General features: G+C 43.2%; 1 protein-coding gene across 2 annotated transcripts in view; it reads left to right on the top strand.

The window, feature by feature from the left end:
• The window catches only part of CEP192 (centrosomal protein 192), a 325551-nt gene that overhangs the window by 2109 nt on the left and 298633 nt on the right, over positions 1 to 24809 (top strand). For both annotated transcript variants that reach the window (XM_073590043.1, XM_073590042.1), the window contains exon 2: positions 17641 to 17821. In XM_073590043.1, coding sequence (XP_073446144.1) covers positions 17655 to 17821 — 167 coding nt within the window. In that variant the 5' untranslated portion in view covers positions 17641 to 17654. The remainder of the gene's footprint in view (positions 1 to 17640; positions 17822 to 24809) is intronic.

Here is a 24809-nt window from a genome sequence, read left to right as displayed (position 1 = left end):
CACCCCACCCTCTCCTGTCATCACCGCCAGATGCAAGACCCCACAGCAACACCGAATCGGTAAGGTGTTGTGCCGGAGATCGCGGTATGCGTTCAGTGCTTACGCATACCGCGATCTCCTGGGGGGGGAGTGCGTCTACCGTGATCTCGTGGTGGGTGTGTAACTCTGTCTGGAGCCGGACTGCGCAGGTGCGTCGCACTTGTGCACTCTATATAGGCTTCGGACAGAGTGATGCTTAGAGCATTATATTATACATATACCCCGGATCTGTCCACAGAGTTTCTCTGCCTCAGATTTATATTATTACTTTCCCACTGTAGAGCAGTAGGAACTACAGAAAATAATGAGAGGGATAAGATGGCTGACAGTGCCTCTGCTCTGCTCATCCTGCAGCTGCTGGACATCCACTGTTATGTCAGTGACACTTAGGCTATGTGCACACGTTGTGGATTCTGCTGCGTTTCCGGCCCTGCGGAAACGCAACAGTTCCGCTGACATGGTACAGGACAATGAAAGCAGGGCTGTGGAGTCGGTATAAAATGGACCGACTCCTAAAATATATAATAAGTTGGGTACAGTAGTTCAATGCAGAATGTGCTGAATATTTTTTCATAGGAATTTGGGAAAGTTATGAAATGTCCTATAAATGGCTGTTCTATTCCTGATCTAAGGCTACATTCACACACAGCATTTTTGCTGTGTTTTTTGTGGATACGTTTTTCAGCTGCAAAAGCCAATCAGATTTTTAAAAAACCGCATCACTTGAAAGGTTTTTGAGCTCATAGATAATGTTTTCAATAGCAAAAGCAGATTAGAAATCTGCTCTATCTGTATATCCATTTATCCATATCTGTCTCCATATCTTATCTGTACCAAAAAGAATGAAAGCCGGGTAGCACACAGACTAAAGGCCCCGTCACACTAAGCGACTTACCAGCGATCCCGACACCGATATCAAGGTGTCAGGATCGCTGGTAAGTCGCTATGTGATCGCTGGTGAGCTGTCACACAGACAGCTTCACCAGCGATCAACACAGCGATGCCGAGCGCCCGGCATCGCTGGCCATCCCTGTAAAAAATAGAATCAAAATAAAAAATAAAGTTATTCTCACCTTCCGACATCCCGTTCAGCCATCCTGCCTCTCTCCACGCTCCGGTCCCAGTGATCCTTTGCACGAATGACTGCGAAACGTCACGGTCTCGCGGGATAACAAAGTTTCGCGGTCATTCGTGCAAAGGATCACTGGGACCGGAGTGTGGAGAGAGGCTGGATGGCTGAACGGGATGTCGGAAGGTGAGAATAACTATATTTTTTATTTTTTTTATTATTTTTTACACCTGATCGCTGGTCTCCCGCCTGTCACACAGCGATGCGTGCTGGCCAGCGGGAGACCAGCGACCAAAGAAATGTCCAGAGGTTTCTTCCAGCGATACTGGCAGGGGGGCCGCTCGCTGATCGCTGTCACACACGGCGATCTCGCTGGTGAGATCGCTGTTACGTCACAAAAGTTGTGACTCGGCAGCGATCTCGCTACCGAGATCGCTTAGTGAGACGGGGCCTTAACACTTCCTGCCAGGCAAAGGAGGAGGAAAGAGCGTCTCAAACATCATTAACGAGATATTTTGTAAGTGGCAAAGTTACTGTAACAATGACAGCAGATATGTCTAAAAGACAGCTCATACAGCTTGTTGTGAAGGACGGTGTACCATTAACATTATTTGCACGACCAGCTTTTACAGCTCTTAATGGAGAAATGGCCCCCAAACTTGGTGTTTCAATGGAAAGAGAAAGTATTAGAAAATTAGTGATAGAAGAAGAACGCATACCTGGGGCTTCGCAGGCCTGCCAGGTTACTTGTTTTCTATTTTCTGTAAAAGTACTTTAGTTAGAATTTTGAAAATCTAGGTATTCCTCAGGTATATAGTTGTTAGTAATTTCCAGTTATTCATATATTTTTATGTTAGACATTTCGGTATAACAACTTTTTTTTGGGACTACCCCATATTCACGCACCTGGGGCCTTTTAGGCCTGTACTAGGTTTACATGTGATACTCAGTCTTTTTGTCTGTATTGTTGCTGGGGAAGAACTTTTATGACTCTACTATTGCTGGGAAGAGTGTGGGTTCTGCATGACAAAATGGTCATGTGATCTTGGATGGGAGGCTCCCTCACAAAGTCATGTGTCTCTGACCTCATCGCAGGTCTTTTTGTCCTAATTGCTGGAGAGACTTTGGAGGAAGAAGTCAGCTTTCTTTTGTCTGGAAATAGAAACTTTCTGAGCTCCAAAACCAGAGGCTTCTACTGCGCTACAAGAAAGTGATCTGTTGGAGGTAAGAGGAGGGGGGCTGCACTTTACCTGCTTTATATCGCTTGGTGTGCTGGGACCTGTCCCTAACAAAGAGTCTTATCACATACTGTTTACAGTGCACAAGCCTGATTGTAATCTTTTTTTTCTTTTTTCTTTTTAGTTTACTGACATCTAAAATTACAATGGCACAGTCTACTTCCAGGGGATTGACTGACCATGAAATCGAGGTGATTGTTTTCAATAGTGATGAAGAAAGTGAAATTTCTTTGTCTGATGAAGAGTACATGCCACCAGCTAATGTATCAACTTCATCGTCCAGCGATTCTTCAGATGATGAAGTAGTGGATCCAGCAGAACGTTCAAATAGAACATCTGAAATGAATATTTTTTGGAACAGTACTGCTGCGGCTCCTGCACGCACCCCATCACATAACATTATTAGAGTTGCTCAAGGAGCTGTCGGAATTCCCCAATTCATGTCCAAAAGAGATGTTTTCTGTAAATTTGTTTCGGATGATATTGCAGATGAGGTAGTTTTGTGTACTAACGTAGAAGGAAAACGTTTCGCGTCAGGAAGAAAAAAAACATGGAAAAATATAACTAAAGAGGAACTATATGCTTATATTGGCCTTACTCTTCTGGCAGGGTCGACAAAATCATACGATGGTCCAATCAGAGAGTTATTTCAGAACCCATTTGCAGATCCACACTACAAAGCTACTATGTCCATCAATAGATTTGAGGGTATTCGGAGAAGCCTTCGTTTTGATGAAAAGAGAACTCGCCCTGTGAGGTTGGCAACCGATAAATTAGCCCCTATTAGCTATATCTGGAATCTTTTTATCAAGAACTGTACAAAGCTTTACCATTCCAGTGATAATGTGACAGTGGACGAGCAACTTCTTGCCTTTAGGGGACGTTGCAAATTCATTCAGTATATGCCCAGTAAGCCAGCTAAGTATGGCATAAAAATTTTCTGGATGTGTGATTCAGCAAGCTATTATGGGATGAATGGTCTGATTTACTGTGGCAAAGAAGCTGATGCTCCAGTTCAGAAAGACCTATGTTCCGACATAGTAAAAACACTTGCTCTACGGATTACGGATCCATTACGGATCACCTCCTGGTGGACCCCAGCGCTAGTGGGAATGCATCCTTACTTTGCAATTGTAAAATAAATTTTGAAAAGTATTTTTATTTGAGTTATTCCGTGTTATTTGCATACAAGCCTAAAAGGCCCCAGGTGCGTGAATATGGGGTAGTCCCAAAAAAAGGTTGTTATACCGAAATGCCTATAACATAAAAAAATATGAACAACTGGAATTTACTAACAACTATATACCTGAGGAATACCTAGAGTTTCAAAATTCTAACTAAAGTAATTTTACAGAAAATAGAAAACAAGTAACCTGGCAGGCCTGGGAGGCCCCAGGTATGCGTCCGCCAGCCTTAGCTGGGGTCACCAGGAGGTCAGATCCATTACGGAATCCCATCCTGGCGGACCCCAGCGCTAGTGGGAATGCATTCTTACTTTGCAATAAACTTTGAAAAGTATTTTTATTTGAGTTATTCCATCATAATTGTAAACAGGCCTAAAAGGCCCCAGATGCGTGAATGTGTAGACTTCTATGGGTATGCGTTATAGGGTTAAACAAAAGGAAGATCTTAAAAAGACTCTCAAAAGACGCTTCATGTTTCTTAAAATGGATGCCTGCACACGTCACAGAGTGAATTATTTTGCCATCAATGTTCGGTATGTTTGTGACAACAAAAATTGTTACCAACACGCTGGCAGTAAAAGATACTAAAGCTCATCACAGCAGCCAGTTTCTCCAGGCCTTAGTGGAAAAAGTTCTGCAAGATTACGAACTCAAAAAAGAACAGGTTCTTGCTATTGTAACGGACAATGCTTCAAACATAAGTACAATTACACTGATGAATGAGAGTAATGAACAACAGCTAGAGGAACATTTAGGATTCAGTATGTTTGAGATGGGAGGCCACAGTGCTGCTCATGTAACTGAGGAACAAACACATTACTACAGAAGAACAGCAAAATTATACTGTAGAAATAGATGATCTTGTTGAAGCTGCTTCAAAACACTTTCCTATTCATCACATGCACTGTGTTGTGCACACGCTGCAGCTGGCAATAAGATAGTCTGCAAGAGGGACATGCTGGAAATCTGATTGGAAAAGTGAGGAAATTGGTTATTGCCGCCAGAACCCCTAAAATTGATTCCATCTTGAAGAGACGTGCTGGAAAAGGGCAATTGTTGATCAACTAAATCCGTTTCTTATAGATATGGCGAACCCTCAGGTAACCCTAAATGAAGGTCAATGGACACAGGTGGCTGAATTGAAGGAATTTCTTAATCACCCTTTTACTGTGACTAAAAAATTACAAGCTGAGGATTTAACTCCTGGCATTTTCATGAGGGAGCGGAAGAACTTGCTGTTTTGCTGTTTAATCGCAGATGGCATTTCTGCTTCAATGAAATGGAGAGAGGCACAGCTATTGGAAAATGAAAATTTTCTGGCAGCTGTTTATGTGGACCCAAGTCATCGTATATTGCTTGATGATCAACAGCTTACTAAAGGAAAAGAAGCTCGGACTGAGGTAGCAGTTAGGAAGAGTGGCCTACAGGAGGACTGCCAGGCGCAAGAGGACTTGGGTCCTGACAGTGCTACTGCTGCCATATCTTCATCCTCATCAGATGAGGAGTTTGACTTTGACAAGTATTTGTATGACATGGAGCAGGCAAAGCGTTGCCGCAAGGAAAGAGTTCACTCTGTCTCCTATAGCAAGCAGACTGACCATATTTCAGCAAAATGTTTCACTTGTTCTCAAAGAAATAGAAAAATTCAACCGTTCATCAAAACTGACAGTGCATGAGGCAATTCCTTTATACCCGGAAATTGTTAGAGATGTTGCCCGTGTGGTTACGGCTTTGCCTCCAACCCAAGTTACTGTAGAGAGGTTGTTCTCTAGCCTTAAAATTATTAGGTCAGATTTGAGGTCATCTATGAAGGAGGATCTGATGGAGGCAATTTTATTTCTTAGAACAAATTCATAGACTGCACAAATGTTATTTAGTATGTTTTTGTTGAAAACTGTGTTTTTGCCACTTATAGTTTATTACATAGTGATAGAGATATATATATATATATATATATATATATATGTGTGTAATCGATATTACATAGTGTATTACATGTTTACAATTTATTAGCTTTTTGTGTTCTAAAGTTGTATTCCAATAAATATTATGTTCTATCTAAATATCTTGATTATTTTATCATAAAAATGATTTAATGGCTGATGTTCACATTGTACTAGAATACATTTTTCACTTAAATATAAGCAATATATGTGGGAGTTGGAGTCGCAGGTTTGGCTTACCGACTCCACAGCCCTGAATGAAAGCCTATTAGTTTTCAAAAACGCTGTGCTCACGCTGCGGTTTTTCCGCGCGGTTTTGCTGCGGTTTACAAACCGCAGCATGTCAATTGTTTGGGCGGTTTCCGTAGCGGTTTCACGCCTTTAACATAGTAGAGGTGTGAAACCGCAGGGCAAAACAGCAGACCAAACCGCAGGTCACTTTACCTGCGGTTTTACCTGCGTTTCCGCACGTAAAAACCCGCATCGGAATCCGCAACTTGTGCACTCAGCCTGACAAGTCTCTGTGACCACATTGTGATCTATCACAGATCATGTGTGTGCACTCACTGCACTGAGCAGCCAATCACAGTACAGCTATGTGTTCATGTGGGAGGAGCCCAGTTGCAAGTCAAAGCCTTGCCAGTCACTCCTCACTTGTGCTCACTGCTCTAAGGCTACTTTCACTAGTGACGTGCAACGCACGTCGCCCTGTGTCGGGGCGACGTAGCGTCGCACGTTGTGAAAGTTTAGCACAACGGGGGCAACGGATGCAGTTTTTCAACGCATCCGCTGTCCCATTGTAATGTCCAGGGAGGAGGGGGCGGAGTTTTGGCCGCGCATGTGCGGTCGAAAATGGCGGACACGACGCACAAAAAAAGTTACATGTAACGTTTTTCTGTGCGTCGCGGCCGCCAAAACACGACGCATCCGGGAGGAGATGTAGGGTGGTGCTGAGCCATGGAGGGTGTTGTGGGTGAGGGTAATAAGTTTGTACTGGAGTGGATGGGTAGCCAGTGTAATGACTGGCATAAGGTAGAGGCATCGGTGTAACGATTGGCGAGGAATATGATCCTGGCAGCAGCATTCAAAACAGATTGGAGGGGGGAGAGTTTGGTAAGAGGGAGACCGATTAGAAGAGAGTTACAATTGTCGAGACGAGAATGAATAAGAGAAACCGTAAGAGTTTTTGCGGAGTCAAAAGTAAGAAAAGGTCGAATTCTAGAAATGTTTTTGAGGTGCAGATAACAAGAGAGAGACAGTGATCATATGTGGGGGACGAAGGAAAGCTCGGAGTCAAGTATGACCCCAAAAGACAATGGGCATGTTGCTGGGGAGTAATGGTGGAACCACACACGGAAATGGCAATGTTGGGTATACAGTAGGTACATTAGTAGCTGGAGGAAACACAAGGAGTTCAGTCTTTGACAGGTTCAGTTTCAGATATAGTGAGGACATGATGTTAGACACAGTGTTTAGACAATCGCTGGTGTTTTCTAGAAAGGCTAGCGTGATGTCAGGAGAAGCGTATAATTGGGTGTCATCAGCATAGAGATGGTACTGGAAACCAAATCCAATTGTTGATTGTTTGACCAATAGGGGCAGTGTACAAAGAGAAGAGGAGAGGGCCTAGGACTGATCCTTGAGGAACCCCAACAGTAAGGGGAAGACGAGAGGAGGAGACAGCAAAAGATACAGTAAAGGAGCTGTCAGAGAGATAGGAGGAGAACCAAGAGAGAACAGTGTCCTTGAGGCCAATTGAATGGAGCATAGTGAGGAGGAGCTGATGATCCACAGTGTCGAATGCTGCAGACAGATCCAAGAGAATTAGCATGGAGTAATGAGATTTAGCTGTTAGTAGATCATTAGAGACTTTAGTGAGGGCAGTTTCAGTAGAGTGTAAAGTGCGGAAACCGGATTGGAGAGGGTTGAGAAGAGAGTTATCAAACAGCGGATAAGACGGGAGTGGACCAGGCGTTCCATGAGTTTAGAGATGAAGGGAAGATTAGAGGCAGGTCTATAGTTAGTGGCACAGTTTTGGTCGAGGGATGGTTTTTTAAGTAGTAGATGTATGATGGCATGCTTAAATGAGGAGGGAAAGATACAAGAGAGAGAGGTTAAATATTTTAGTTAGGTGAGGGGTGACAGCAGGGGAAAGGAACTGGAGGAGATGTGACGGAAATGGGTCACTGGTGCAAGTGGTTGGACGAGACGATGCAAGGAGCCTCCTTCCCCCTTTTCCAGTGATTGCTGTCTGCTCTAGTCTGTTGCCACCCCTTTGTGCAGGCGGATTGGCTGTAGCGCTGTCAGCAGACAGTAAGGGTATGTTTCCACTGTCAGTATCCAGCAGCGCTCCATCCAAAGCGATGGGCGACTTTTGAACACTGGTGATTCCGCATGTGTTGATTGAACTGTACAGAATTGCCGCATCCTATACGTTGGATGGTGCTATTTATCTTGCAGAGACAGAGCATATCTGCAAGATAAAGACATGCTGCAGTCTGGAAAGATGCACCACATATCCGGTTACACAGGGAAGCCGGAGGCGTCACCGCATGCATAGTGGAGATGGGATTTCATAAAATCCTCTCCACTATTCTGTAACATCTGGATGCTGCGGCTGTACACAGCGTCCAACCCGCAGCGTTTACTGACCGTGGAACCATACCCTTACAGGCACTGGGAGCAGTGGTGGAGCCTGCTGGGACAGGGGAGGGTGAATAAAGCATGAATTGATTTAAATAGAAAAAAACACTGCAGCTGGAGACAGCAGGTTTCTGTAAACTGATGGTATCTTTTATTTTAAGAACCGAAAGGTCAATGGGGACAGTTATAACTAATATAAGTGTTACTTACCAGTTAGATTCCTTACATATGCAGTGATGATCATGTTTATTTTACCGGTTGCAGGGATGAGGTCATATCAAAAATTGGCTGCAGTGTGCAGTCTTGTGTGTTGTCGTCAGCGCAGCAGCAAGTTAAGTAACGGGGTGGCACGCTGGAGCAGTTAGAGGCATAACACGTAACTTTTATTGTAGCATCCCTTTAACCCCTTCCCAACCTGTGACACAGCGTATGCGTCATGAAAGTCCGTGCCAATCCGACCCATGACGCATATGCTGTGTCATGAATTGATAGCCCCCGTGTGGGTTGGTTGACCTGCAGGTACAGGGGGCTTTGTACTTCACCCCATGGGGGGTGGCTTAGCCCCCACGTGGCTCCGATCGCTCTAATTGGCTGTTTCACTTTTAACAGCCAGAGCGATTGTAATATTTCACCAATGAAATTTGGTGAAATATTACAATCCAGCCATGACCGATGCTGCAATAGCAGCTGCCATGGCTGGAGACCCAGATCCAACCCCCCCTCCCCCCACGACTCACTGGGCTGATCGGCCTCCGATACCGAATGACGGTCGGTGCCGCCGTTAACATCTGCTCCCCTTCCCTCTGATTTCCCGCCGTCCCAGATCATGGGCGCTGCCATTTTGGAAAATGCGCAGTGCGCCCGCCGGCATCTGCAAAAAAAAAATAGTAAATGACCCCCCCCTTATCACCACCATAGGCAGGCACAAATAATAAAATAAAGAAAATATTTTTAATTTTCCATTAGGATTAGGGTTGGGATTAGAGTTAGGGTTGTAACTAGGGTTAGAGTTGGTTGGAATTGGGGTTAGGGGTGTGTTGGGGTTAGGGTTGGAGTTAGAATTGAGAGGTTTCCACTGTTTAGGCACATCAGGGGGTCTCCAAACGCGACATGGCGCCACCATTTATTCCAGCCAATTTTGCTTTCAAAAAGTCAAACAGTGCTCCTTCCATTCCGAGCCCCGACTTGTGCCCAAACAATGGTTTACCCCCACATATGGGGTATCGGCGTACTCGGTAAAAATTGCACAACAAGTTTGGGGTCTAATTTCTCCGGTTACCCTTGGGAAAATAACAAATTGGGGGCTAAAAAAATTATTTTAATGGGAAAAAATTATTTTTTATTTTCACGGCTCTGCGTTATAAACTTCTGTGAAGCACTTGGGCGTTCAAAGTGCTCACTACACATCTAGATAAGTTCCTTGGGCTGTCTAGTTTCCAAAATGGGGTCACTTGTTGGGAGTTTCCACTGTTTAGGAACATCAGGGGCTCTGCAAACGTAACATGATGCCCGCAGACCATTCTATCAAGTCGGCATTTCAAAACGTCACTACTTCCATTCCGAGCACCGATGTGTGCCCATACAGTGGCTCCCCCCACATATGGGGTACCAGCGTGTCTTACCGAGTCAATATGATGGACTTATGGTCCTTACATACGTAGCGCTCACTAATATACTAATTAGGCAAGAGACAAGAAGTCTGTACTCAGTAAAACAATAGTATTTTATTCTATTAAAATCAGAGATATTAATGAATTAACATATAAATTTGCACATGAATTTTAGCAGCACTAGTCTAACATTACATGATCAATACATCATCTATTCATAGAGAAAGTAAGCATCAATATATTACCGGATATTGTAGCATCACTCCTCTATCGGAGGACTCGATTGGCGAGGAGGAAATATCCCGTAAAACTCCATCACAGAAGATATGCGTCCATAAGTCTCCTGGAACGTCCCTACTTGCCAGTGGAAATTCCCTCGGTTATATACAAACTGTTCCTAGATATGAATCTAGTCCCGCGCACTACAACTTCTACAAGTAATGTTTACACAAGCTGTACAGCTGCGCAGTGAACATTTCAACTCGTGCTCTGCTCGTGTCATGCAAGCGCTGTATGGTTGTTTTTCACATTCCTTCTGCATGTCCTCATCATGTACTCAGAGAGGTCATTCAGCGGTCAAATCCCCAGTCTCTTGTAATGTTGTACTGAATACTTTTTGAAAAGGAATAATAAGACCCGTGATCACCTACCTACCATCTGGATACCTTTTTCTAATATCAATCATACATCATTCATAACGCATCAGTATCACAGATGGGTATTTGGGCACTGGACTATGGGATGGAGGAGATGTATGACGGGTATATGGGCACGGGCCTATGGGATGGAGGATATGTATAACTGGTATATGGGCACTGGACTGTGGGATGGAGGATATGTATGACGGGTATATGGGTACTGGACTGTGGGATGGAGGATATGTATGACTGGTATATGGGCACGTGACTATGGGATGGAGGATGTGTGATGGGTATATGGGCATGGGACTATGGGATGGAGGATGTGTGATGGGTATATGGGCACTCGACTATGGGATGGAGGATATGTATGATGGGTATACGGGCACGGGACTATGGGATGGAGGATGTGTGAAGGGTATATGGGCATGGGACTATGGAATGGAGGATGTATGACGGGTATATGGGCACTCGACTATGGGATGGAGGATGTGTATGACGGGTATATGGGCACGTGACTATGGGATGGAGGATAATTATAATTTGCTATAACTAACCACAGTTAGTTGCTATGCCCGGGCAGCGCCGGGCTCTTCAGCTAGTGTGTGTGTGTATATATGTATAATATTTTATTTATTTTTTCTTTCTGTTAACCTATTTTTATTTCCCTTTTTCTATTTGTGAAGAGATGGAGAACAATTGCATCTGCAACCTTTTTTTTTTTTCCTCACAATTGGTACTTTGTGTTATAGAAAGAGACCTGTTTATAAATTATTTATTAAATGTATATTTAAACTTTCAAGACGCTTCCTTTTGGTTTTTATGGCTTTTTTTTAACCCCTTCCTGACATCTGACGTACTATCCCGTCCATGGGACCCTGGCCCCTATGCCCATGGACGGGATAGTACGTCTACCGCGATCAGTGGCGCCCACGTGGTGAGCGCCGCTGATCGCGGCCGCGTGTCAGCTGATTATCACAGCTGACACCCGGCACTATGTGTCAGGGGCGGTCACGGACCGCCCCCGACACGTTAACCCCTTGCACACCGCGATCAAACATGATCGCGGTGTACCTGGAGTTAAAGGGAAGCATCGGCAGGGAGGGGGCTCCCTCCGTGCTTCCCTGAGCCCCCCACGGCAGCGCAATGTGCAGCGCTGCTGCGGGGGGCTTCCTTTCCTCCAGGCCCCCGAATCCAAGATGGCGACGGGGGCATTCGGGGGCCTGGAGGAAGCTGGCTTCCTCAGTGCCTGCAAAGAGCAGGCAAGAGGAAGTCTTCTTCAATGCCTGTGACAGATTGCTGATCTGTCACAGTGATCTGTGATGTGACATATCAGCGATCTGTCACAGGACAGTGATGTCCCACTTGGGACAATGTAATAAAGTAAAAAAAAGTGTAAAAATAATTTTAAAAAAATCGCCAAATAAATTAGTAAAAAAAAAATCCCTAATAAATTCATTTTTTGAAAATAAAAAAACCCCAAACAATAAAAGTACACATATTAGGTATCGCCGCGTCCGTAACGACCCGCCCTATAAAACTGTCCCATTAGTTAACCCCTTTAGCGAACCCCTTAAAAAATAATAAAAAACGAAGCAAAAAATAATGATTTATTATCATACCGCCAAACAAAAAGTGTAATAACGCGCGATCAAAAAGACGCATATAAATATCCATGGTACCGCTGAAAACGTTATCTTGTCCCGCAAAAAACGAGCCGCCACACAGCATCATCAGCGAAAAAATAAAAGTTATAGCTCGCAGAATAAAGCGATGCAAAAATAATTATTTTTTATATAAAATAGTTTTCATTGAATAAAACCGACAAAACATAAAAAAACGACCTAAATGAGGTATCGCTGTAATCGTACTGACCTGAAGAATAAAACCGCTTTATCAATTTTACCGCACGCGGAACGGTGCAAACGCCCTTCCCCAAAAGAAATTCATGAAACGCTGGTTTTTGTTCATTCTGCGTCCCAAAAATTGGAATAAAAAGCGATCAAAAAATGTCACGTGCCCGAAAATGGTACCAATAAAAACGTCAACTCGTCCTGCAAAAAATAAGACCTCACATGACTCGGTGGGTCAAAATACGGAAAAATTATAGCTCTCAATATGTGGTGATGCAAAAACTATTTTTACAATAAAAAGCGTCTTTTAGCGTGCGACAGCTGCCAAAAATAAAAACCGCCATAAATAGTAAATCAAAACCCCCGTTATCACCCCCTTAGTTAGGGAAAAATAATAAAATTAAAAAAATGTATTTATTTCCATTTTTCCGCTTGGGTTAGGGCTAGGGTTAGGGTTGAGATTAGGGTTAGGGGTGTGTTGGGGTTTGGGTTGGAGTTAGAATTGGGGGTTTCCACTGTTTGGGCACATCAGGGGCTCTCCAAATGCAACATTGCGTCTGATCTCAATTCCAGCCAATTCTGAGTTGAAAAAGTCATATGGTGCTCCTTCCCTTCCAAGCTCTGCCATGCGCCCAAACAGTGTTTTACCCCCACATGTAGGGTATCAGCCCACTCAGGACAAATTGCAAAACAATTTTTGGGGTCCAATTTCTCCTGTTACCCTTAGGAAAATAAAAAATTGGGGGCAAAAATATCATTTTTGTGGAAAAAAATGATTTTTTTTATTTTCACGTCCGAGCGTTATAAACTTCTGTGAAGCACTTGGGGGTTCAAAGTCCTCACCACACATCTATATAAGTTCCGTGGGGGGTCTAGTGTCCAAAATGGGGTCACTTGTTAGGAGTTTCAATAGTTTAGGTACATCAGGGGCTCTCCAAACGCACATGACACCCGCAGACCATTCCATCAAAGTCTGCATTCCAAAATGGCACTGCTTCCCTTCCGAGCCCCGACGTGTGTCCATACAGTAGTTTTCTCCCACATATGGGTTGTCAGCGTACTCATGACAAATTGGACAACAACTTTTGGGGTCCAATTTCTCCTGTTACCCTTGGGAAAATGAAAAAATTGGGGACTAATTGATCATGTTTGTGGAAAAAATACGATTTTTTTTATTTTCATGCCCGGGCATTATAAACTTCTGTGAAGCCCTTGGGGGTTGAAAGTGCTCACCTCACATCTAGATAAGTTCCTTAGTGGGTCTAGTTTTCAAAATGGGGTCATTTGTGGGGCGTTTCCACTGTTTAGGTACATTAGGGGCTCTCCAAAGGCAACATGACACCCGCAGACCATTCCATCAATGTCTGCATTCCAAAACGTCACTACTTCCCTTCCGATCCCCGACGTGTGCCCATACATTAGTTTTCTCCCACATATCGGGTATCGGCATACTCAGGACAAATTGGACAACAACTTTTGGGGTTCAATTTCTCCTGTTACCCTTGGGAAAATAAAAAAAATTGGGGAATAATTGATCATGTTTGTGGAAAAACGAATTTTTTATTTTCACGCCCGGGCGTTATAAACTTCTGTGAAGCACTGGGGGGATCAAAGTGCTCACCACACATCTAGATAAGTTCCTTGGGGGGTCTAGTTTCCAAAATGGTGTCGTTTGTGGGGGGTTTCCACTGTTTAGGTACATCAGGGGTTTTCCAATCGCGACATGGTGTCCGATCTCAATTCCAGCCAAAAACGTCAAATGGCGCTGCTTCCCTTCCGAGCTCTGCCATGCGCCCAAATAGTGGTTTACCCCCACATGTGGGGTATCAGCATACTCAGGACAAATTGCACAATAACTTTTAGGGTCCTGTTACCCTTGGGAAAATAAAAATTGGGGTGAAAAGATCATTTTTGTGGAAAAAATATGATTTTTTAATTGTACCGCTGTACGTTATAAACTTCTGTAAAGCCCTTGTGGGTTCAAAGTTCTCACCACATATCTAGATAAGTTCCTTGGGTGGTCTAGTTTCCAAAATGTAGGGGGTTTCCACTGTTTAGGTACATCAGGGACTCTCCAAACGTGACATGGCGTCCGATCTGAATTCCAGCCAATTTTGCATTGAAAAAGTCAAACGGCGCTCCTTCCATTCTGAGCTCTGCCATGCGCCGAAGCAGTCGTTCCCCCCCACAAATCAGGTATCAGCGTACTCAGGACAAATTGCACAATAACTTTTGCAGTCCAATTTCTCCTGTTACCCTTGGTAAAATAAAAAAAATTGAACCTGAATTATTTTTTTTGTGAAAAAAAGTTAGATGTTCATTTTTTTTTAAATATTCAAAAAAATTCCTGTGACGCACCTAAAGGGTTAATAAACTTCTTGAATGTGGTTTTGAGCACTTTAAGGGGTGCAGTTTTTAGAATGGTGTCACTTTTGGGTATTTTCTATCATATAGACCCCTCAAAGTGGCTTCAAATGTGATGTGGTCCTAAAAATAAAATGGTGTTGTAAAAATGAGAAATCGCTGGTCAACTTTTAACCCTTATAACTTCCTAACAAAAAAAAAATTTTGGTTCCTAAATTGTGCTGATGTAAAGTAAACATGTGGGAAATGTTAGTTATCAAGTTTTTTGTGTGCCGTATCTCTGTGGTTTAAGGGCATAAAAATTCAAAGTTGGAAAATTGCGAAATTTTCAAAATTTTTGCCAAATTTCCGTTTTTTTCACAAATAAGCGCAAGTTATTTGAATGAAATTTTACCACTAACATGAAGTACAATATGTCACGAGAAAACAATGTCCGAATCACCGGGATCCATAGAAGCGTTCCAGAGGTATGACCTCATAAAGGTACAGTGGTCAGAATTGTAAAAATTGGCCCGGTCATGAACGTGCAAACCACCCTTGGGAGTGAAGGGGTTAATTCACGTTAACTGTCTGTACAGTTGGTGTATGTCTTCCCTATGCAGTATAGTTTATGGACTTAACATATAGGACTTTAAAAAAAATAAAAAGTTGGTCCTGAAACTAACTTCTTTGGTCTCCAGGCTTGTCCAGTCTAGCAATATGAAAATGAGCAGTACTTGCAAACTGCTGATCCAGTGCTACCTCTCTGCCACTGCCTATGGTCTTTAACAGGCTGCAGTAATGTCATGATGATGATCACTGGGCCCAGAAGTCCCATACCAATTACAAAGACATCACAGCTGAGCCCAGTAAATCTTTCCCCTTTTAGGTTAATTTAGCCTTTCCAGAGATCCGCTTTGTGAATTTGTGTGTAACTTTGAGCAGTTTGGTGGCTAATCTTGTGTTTGTTAAGACTCTAAGGGCTCATTCCCATTTGCGATTTAAAAAAAAAAAAAAAAAAGTCCGATTTCAGGATCAAAATTCCAGGCGAGTGTCATGCGATTTCCGTGCAATTTTTCTGTATGACATGCGTATGTAATGCGATTTTAACATTTGGTTTTACATAGAGCTGTTCTCTCCATGTTAAAACTCATGTTAAAATAGCATTGTAAAACACAACTGTACAAATCGTTTTAAAAGAAACATATATAGCCGTTAATTCTTTTGTAAAATAATTGCAAAAGCCGACAGGATATGAGACATGGTTTACATACATCTTATTTCATTTAGTTTGTCTTCCACTAATAATTAGATTAGGGTATTTGCTCCACCAGAGAGGGGAAGCCAGTGAGTGAGGTCAGATATTAATAGCCTTGAGAGGGACCATTGTTTTTGCCCCCCCGGGCAATAAAAATCTTCCCCCAGACACACCAGAAAAGGCGCAACTATAAGATGCGCCTTTTCTGTCACTTAGCCTTTCTATTCCCATTTCCTTGTAGCGGTGGCGAATGGGTTGATGTCACCTTGCTTATTGGAAGGTGACATTAAGCCGATTAATAATGAAGTGTCAATAAAACACCTATGCATTATTAACCCTAGACTATTAAAGGTTTAAAAAACACAGACATTAAAAATTATTTTACTGAAATAACGAAACCAAGTTTTTGACCATATTTATTCCTCTGCTAATCTATAAATAAACCATGGACCTTTAATAAAAATGAAACGAAAAAGCAACAATATCCTTGCCTCTCCGCTGGTCAGTCAGGTCCCCCGCTGCAATCCATCATAAGGGGTTAACTGGTTTACAACGGGACCGGTGCTAATGCAACCAGCCCGCTGTAAACCACTGCCACAATGAATTATTTCATCTTTGCACATCCTACCCGGCTACTGGGGGGTGTGGTCCAGCATACTATATCTACCCTGTTGAGGGCAGAGTAAAGTACTTCAGTGCACAGGCACCGGACCTCTCTGACCTTTCCCGGCGCCTGCACACTGCAGTACTTTATCTGCCCTGTAGAGGGCAGATAAAATACGCCTGCGCAGGAGCCTCGGCAGAAGTAAGAAGGAAGACGTCTTCGCATGAAGATGGTAGGCGCTGGACCGGATCCCCGGGTGAGTATAATCGAACTCGTTTTTCTTCTCTTTCAGTTACATTGGGAGCTTATCTAAAGCATTACAGAATGCTGTAAATAAGCTCCTGATGGCTGTGGCCGCATCTTATAGGCCAAAAATGCAGTGACAGATTCCCTTTAAAGCAAAACCATGCATTGTCTCGCCGACAAGCAAATACAGACAGAACGGGCGTGACACATATATTGTGCATATACCCAAGTAATCAGCTCAGAGGAATTGCGGACCTAATGCTCTCCTTTTAACTGTATATTGTCATTGGCTAACTGACCTCTGCTACATTAAAAAATGGTCAACCTTTAGCCACACGAACATGTTTCACCAAACTGGCCTCATCAGGGTGTTGAGACTACAATGAGCTTGCATGCAGACTAAATGATCTTTTAAAGGTTTAATTACAGTAGGATGTCATCTAAGATCAACCTATAAGCATTATCTTTGAAAAGGACCAATAGTGCATTATCTCATATTATTGGAATACTATTAAATCAATTGGTCATTTATATTGAATATAGTTTATGCTACATTGACTTTTTTGAACAGCTTTCAATTGTATGTAATTTCAGAGGCATGGGGATATTTTCTTGCCCTACTGTTGCCTTTGTGACCTCAGAAAATTAAAAAATAAAAAAAAATATTTTTTTGTTCACACATTGTTGCGATGTAATTATATCAGCAGTTATGTCTTGAGGTTTATGTCCTCATTGAATTTGCTTTTCTAGATTAAAAAAAAAAACATTTTGACAGCTATTAATAGCCTATAATACCCAGTGGTCAAATGTAGTAAATGTACCTTTCCTCCACTGCGATGGCTCAATTGTTTCATGCTAGTCTGTGTTTACATCTCCGCAGTGATAATGTACCTTTCCAAAATGTGAATATATGCCATAATAGCATCAATTAATGTTTTGCTAATGGATTTTTCTACTTTTTTTTTTGTCTAGCGGTGAATCCTACAATGACTGACCATTACAAGAATATTGAAGATGAAACTTTTCCAAGCTTTTTAGCAGAATCCATTAACAGCAATCTTAGTGAAGCTTTTGAAGACTGCACACTGTCTTCTAATTTAGGACTACCTGTTGCTACATCTACTGGTGCTAAACTCCGGGCTGCTTTTGACCGGTAATCCCTACATTTTTCCTTGTAATATTGAAATGTATAGCTAATTTGGTATTCAGCTCTCTTATTACTTGAAGCTTTTACAAACTTTATGATAAATTAAACCATTTGTGTCTTTCATCGTTACTGGGAGTCTTATCATCTCGCTCCCCTTACACCTGCCAAACTATTTGTTTGCATGTAGCTCTTTCAAAGACGAGTCCAACAACACCTTTACGTGACCAGTCCACTCATCATTTTCCAAGAAATCTGATTTTGAATTGCTATACTAATTAGTCTCGATTTTAAAGCTTCTGTCACTCCGGCTCTATTCTCCACACAGCGTTCCATCCTCTTAGGCTGTCAGTCAAGCTGCAGGAGGCAGTGCTGGTTGATGAAGAGAGCTGGAGTGACAGAGACTTGAGATCTACAATTCGCTCTAAAGTCACATTTGCATATCATTTCAAATGCTGATTTCTCAGTAATGGACTGGCCATGTAAAGGTATTGCTGGAATTGTTTTTGAAAAAGCTACATACACATACAAACAGTTTAGGGGTATGATCCTGCTGATAGTACATATCCAGAAGTGGAACAATCTGGAAAAGTATGAGGGTGTGTGCACACGCTGCGGATTCTGCTGCGGTTCCACAGCGTATTTGGCCGCTGCGGGTCCGCAGCAGTTTTTGCTGCGGCGTACAGTACCGTTATTCCCTATGGGAATAAAAAAACGCAGTGCAGACGGTGCGGATTTTTCCGCGCGGATTTCCTGCGGTTTTGAAACCGCAGAAAGAATGGACATGTCAATTCTTTCTGTGGATTCTGCTGCGGTTTGCCATCTCCTCCATTATGGAGATGAAAAACGGCAGGGCAAAACCGCAGAGCAATCCGCAGGTGAAACCGCAGGTCTTTTGACCTGCAGATTTAGCTGCGGATTTTACAAAATCCGCGCAGCCAAATCCACACCCCAATCCGCAGCGTGTGCACTACTGCTGTATTTTTCTCCCCCTCCTGGTTTAAGCTTACAAACACTGATGTATAATACCTAACGTTGGCAAAAAGGAAAGAAACTTAAAACCTATCTTGTTAGACTCAGACATTTCGCAGCAAGTTCTCTTGAAGCGACTGTGTCTTTCTGTTACTATATTGATCTATTCTTAACATTGATCATCAATATAAGGCCAGGTGTCAGACCCTACTGTTCTGATTCTTTTCATCTTTTAAACCAAAGATTTTTTATTATATTCAAATGTCGTTATAATTACATTTAGGCAAAGTTTTCAAATCATCTCCATTGCATACAGATAAAATACACAACATTCAATTTCCTCCCCGTCATGAACGAGAAAAGAAGAAGGAGAAAAAAAAAAAAAAAAAAAAGGAAAGAAGAAAAACAAACCCAACCTCCTCCCTCCCCCCCCTTCCCAACTGCAATACAGACTTTCTCAATGTGATTGTCTCCACTGTAACCACATGGCCCAGATTTTTTCAAAGTGTGCCTCTGTATGTCGTCTTCTATAAATTCTCTCTTCCAATCGGATTATGTTATTCACGCGAGTGACAAACTCCCCAATCGTTGGGGGTTCAGCATCGATCCATTTTTGTGCGATCAGCTTACGGGCAATATATGAGTTTTGCTATGATGGACTTATAGGCATTCCCTACCGACACCACCTCCACGTACCCCAACACACACGTTACTGGATCCCTTCCTATATCACATCTGTATATCTTCTCAACAAGCCCTATAACCTCCTCCCAGTATGACGAGAGTCTTGGACAAGACCAGGGCATATGAAGCTTTCCCGCAGGTTCATACCCACATCTTGGACACTACGCATTGTCCCTCAAACCCATTTTCTTCATAAGTTCTGGGGTCTTATATGTTCTATGTACGATATACAGTTGCGACATCCTACCTGGCTCACTCAAAGAGAGTTTAGGTATGTACTCTAAAATAGTCTCCCATGTTTCATCTACTATTTCCCCCACTTCTCTCTCCCATTTAGATTTTATTGTTAGAGGAAACCCAGCCAAGAAAGAGTATAATAAATCTCTATAGATGGTAGAGATAACACCTCTCGTACCCCCGGACGCACACACATAGTCCAACACCACATCCCTCTGTACCGTCATATTCGTTATCTGTTTCTGCGCTTGAAATGCATGCCTGAGACCGAAATATCGAAATTCCCCACTACGTGAGAGTCCAAACTCTTCTTTTAGGACAGAAAAGGGCTTGATCTCGGACCCCTCTAATAATTGCCACATATATTGCAAACCTCTCCTCTCCCAATCGATAAAGTCCTTCAGTTTATATAGCTCCAATAGGTTCACATTATCCCAGATAGGTGTATATATCGTCAGTTCCTCAACTCCTCTAAGAAGTTTGATATGTTGCCATATTTTGTGCATTAGTCCAAATGTGGGTATGTCCTTCCCAAATCTCCCAAAACTTCCTGCTTCTAGACTCTGTACCAATGTTCTCTTGTTGGTCAGTTGGGCCAAAATTTCCCCCATAACGCTCAACTTCCCCTCCTCTCGCCAGCCCCTAAAGTGCTGCCCCTGCGTTGCTACAAAGTATATCCATGGATTCGGCGCCGCCAACCCACCCTCTTCCTTCCCCCTTTGCAGTATTTCCAATTTAATTTTTGCTTGTTTTTTCCCCCAGATCAATTCTCTAAAAATGGTATTAATTTTGTAAAATTTTTTCTTTGGGATCCAGACCGGGGCATTATGGAGGACATACATCAACTGAGGCATCATTATCATTTTAATTAGATTCGTCCTCCCCACTATGGATAGTACTAGTTTACACCATGCTGTCATCTTAACTTTGAATTTAATTAGTAATGGGTCCAAGTTTAGTTCGAGAAATCTAGACACAGGCATAGATACCCATATTCCGAGGTATTTAAACTCCTTAACTACTTTCAAGTGTCCAACTGCCTCACCCACATCTCGACATCCCAACTCTCTATCAACCCCCATGATACATGACTTGTCCCAATTAATTCTCAGTCCGGAAAAGAATCCAAATTTCCCTATAAGGCCCATGACCTCAGTCAGTACTTCGCCGCCGTCTTTTAAGAACAGGAGTATATCATCCGCGTATAGGGCGATCTTTTCCTCCAATTCCCCATATCTAAAGCCTTGTATTTCTTTGGAGTTACGAATTTTAATCGCTAACGGTTCCATCGCTACAGCAAACAATAACGGTGACAACGGACATCCCTGACGAGTTCCTCTAAACAACCCAAATGCCTCCGAGGTCTCCCCATTAATCCTAATATATCCTTTCGGATCTACATACAGTAACTTAACCCAGGAGATAAATCTGTGCCCAAATCCCATACATTTCAATACTGCCCATAAATAATTCCACTCTACCCTGTCAAATGCTTTCCGTGCGTCCAGTGAGGCCACCACCCTTTCCCCCCTATTATCTGATGGGATTTGAATATTTAAAAACAGTCTTCGCAGGTTAATGGCGGTAGATCTATTTTGTAAGAACCCTGATTGGTCTGGATGTATCAATTTTGGGACAACTCTGGACATTCTTATCGCCAACATTTTGGCTAGTACTTTAACATCTGATGTCAATAACGAGATTGGTCTATAGGATTCTACGGATGAGGCATCTTTCCCTTCCTTAGGAATCACCACGATTACAGCCTCCCTCATAGATCTCGGCAATACCCCCTTCTCTGCTGCCATCTCAAGTACATGCTTAAGTTTAGGCGCTACAATTTCTATTAATTCTTTGTACACTTCTCCCGGGATCCCGTCAGATCCAGGTGACCTGTCATTTGTTAATGATAGGATAGCCTTCTCTACCTCTTCCACAGTAAATAATTCTTCCAAGTTTCGTTTATCGATATCATCTAGCTTAGGTAGCTCTATCTCTTGTAAGTATCTATCCATCTCCAGATCCGAGGCCCTCAATTCCGAAGTATACAATTCTACATAGTATTCCTTGAAACATTCCAATATCCCGGCGGTGTCCTTGTGAACTACCCCATCTTTAGTGACAATTTTATATATTTGTGAGGGTTTTTTCTGCGCTGCAGTAATCACTGATAATAAGTGTCCCACCTTTTCCCCCTCTTCATAGAACAATGCTTTTCGGAATGCCCTTTTCTTATCTATCCCTTGTAGATATAACTTATTTACTTCCTCTTGTGCTTCTTTTAATGCATTTTGGGTGTCGGCATTGGGTCTAACTATCATTTCTTCCTCTGCCCTGCTGAGCCTATCTGCTGCCTCTTGGTTTACCTGCCTCGTTCGTGTCTTCTGCCTCGAGATATCTCGTATGAATAGTCCCCGCAAGTAAGCTTTCATGGCGTCCCATACTATGAGTGGATCCGCAGTGCCTTCGTTTAACTGAAAGAACTCAACAATATCATTTTTAATAGCTCCCATGTTTAAACATTTGAGCCATTCCGGATGAATTGTCCCCCCTACTCTCCTCCCTTTCCCCATTCCCAATCTCAGACTAACCACAACTGCCCTGTGATCGGATATAAGTCTCTGTAAGTATTCCACCGTCCCAACCATTCTGTCCATGCCCCTGTTACCTAGTGCTAAATCTATGCGTGATAAAGTGTGATACGAAGTCGAATAACACGAAAAGCATTTCTTCCCCTCATTACGTACTCTCCATAGGTCTATCATATCCATTTCGCTAACATATGCCCCAAATGGAGTCATCCTGTCTTTCCTAGGGCAAGTACCCTCGTTTCCCGCCCGATCCCAATACTCATTCATAACATTATTAACGTCTCCTAATATTAGCACTGGACAATCCCCTCTCCCCCCAATCCACTCAAAGATCTCCTGCAGTTTCTTTTTCGAATATGGGGGTGGGATATAGAGGGCCACCACAATTATGCATATTCCCGAAATTCGACAATGCAGAGAAACAAACTGTCCGTCCTTATCTATGTAAGAATCAATTTCTTCATTATGGGTACGAGAGTGTATCAGTACAGATACTCCCCTTGCGTAAGCCGAATACATAGTGATAGGCCCGAGTGACCCATTTTTTCTCCAACCAATTTTCCTTTCCTTTAATCAAGTGAGTTTCCAATAGACATGCAATAGCTGGGTTATGCTTTCTAATTTCTGCCATAACTGCCGCTCTTTTATTTGAATCTGAAACTCCCCGTACGTTCCAACTTAGAATTTTTGCATCACCACTCATTATGTCCTAAAAATATAAAATATAACCGGTCTCCTGTGATCACTATATTATATTGCAGTATGTGAACTCCCCCATAACAAACCCCCCCCCTGTCCCCCTCCACTCCCCTCCCCCTCCCCTTCATCCCAATCTAGCTGATTCTCTCTTTCCAACGAGAGAGGGTACAGCCAGCACCCAATCATTTCAAACCCATATACAGCCACTGAGTCTCCTTCGTTTGGCGTCCATCACTCCCTCCATAAAAAACAAAACTACACATCAATACTCATCAGGCCGCATAACATTTTCTAACAAGGATAGTGCAATAATCATCAAAAAATACCCGGGGATCAACACCCCTAAAAATATTTCTGAAAAACCAGATGCCTCGTGCCACAACATCAAAAAGAAAAAAGGATATATGTCCGAGAGTCACTACATCATCCTTCTCCGTCTCTCTCTGCTCCCAGCTTGGAACGATTGTTCTCCATCCATTTGACGGCTTCTTCTGGGGTCGGGAAGAACTGAACAGATCCCAACGCTGCTACTCTCAGTTTAGCAGGATACATCATAGAATACTTCACTCCCAGCGCTCTCATTCCTCTCTTGACCTCGCCAAATTTCATCTGCATTTTCTGGACCTCTGCTGAGTAGTCCGGATATATTTCAATACGGTTTCCATTAAACGTGAGGTCCTGCAGCTTCCTGGCTTCCCGGAGGATAGTCTCTCTGTCTCTGCAGTTCAGTATCCTGGCCAGCATAGTACGGGGAGCACTACCCGGCGGGAGGGGTCGTAGGGGGACACGGTGTGCTCTCTCCACCGTGAATACCCTGGAAAGCATGTCTCTGCCGATCTTGGATAGGATCCATTGCTCAATAAAGTCGGTGGGGTCGTTGCCCTCTACTTTTTCCGGAAAGCCCACAAATCTGAGATTGTTCCTTCTTGATCTATTTTCTAAATCGTCCTTCTTTAAGTGCACTTCTGATATCTTTTGGGCATGCTGGGTCTGAGTTTTCTGCATTTTGTTTACAGAGTCCTCAGTGGTGCTCACCCTCTCTTCCACAGCACCCATCCTGGTATCTGTTTTGTTCAGTGCCTCCTTAATGCCAGTGATTTCTTCTTTAATCTTATCAACCCGGTTATTCAACCTAGTCAGTGTCTTTTTGCAGAACGACACCACCATAAAGACATCTCTCAAGGTTGGCTCTCTCTCAGGGGTCTCGTCATCAGCTCAACTATCTTCCTCCTCAGACACACACGCAGGGGCAGCAACTTCCCCTCCCCCTCTTCTCCTGCTATCAGCAGCTTCTGCGGCTTCATCGCTCACCCCCTCTCCCTCCAGTACTATACCTTCTTCGGTGTCCCCCTCCTCCTCTCTTGCAAAGCGCTGCAGCTTCTGAAGGATCTGTGACCTTTTACCAAAGCTCTCAGATTGTCTCCGCGCCTCCTCCACTTTCCCGGCGCCATCTTGTGCAGTCACGCTGCCATCCTCGCCGATATCTTTCTGCCTCCTCCTCCCCATCTCAGCGCTCCTCTGCACTCCCGGCGTCTCCTCCCGACTCTTAGGCACTCACTGTGCCAATAGATGTGCCCAGGTCAGTGTTAGAACCTGATTAAGGATATTTCATAAAGCTGATGGCGGAGCACCTCTGCCTAGCGTCCACTCACATCCGCGCTAGGCCACGCCCTGATTCTTTTCATCTATGTAGGTCATCAATATTAACCCCTTCACTCGTATGACGTATTATGTCATGTCTTCCATTTTATTGCGGGCTCCGAATCTGAGCCTGCATCTTCTCCGGCACATAGCAGCTAATTTCATCAGCTGAA

The sequence above is a fragment of the Dendrobates tinctorius genome, unplaced genomic scaffold (assembly GCF_039654945.1).
Source record: "Dendrobates tinctorius isolate UK_male_01 unplaced genomic scaffold, ASM3965494v1 ptg000115l, whole genome shotgun sequence".
In the NCBI taxonomy this organism is placed as follows: Eukaryota; Metazoa; Chordata; class Amphibia; order Anura; family Dendrobatidae; genus Dendrobates; species Dendrobates tinctorius.
Note: the sequence above shows the minus strand (reverse complement) of the source record. Positions and strands in the feature narration are given on the sequence as shown.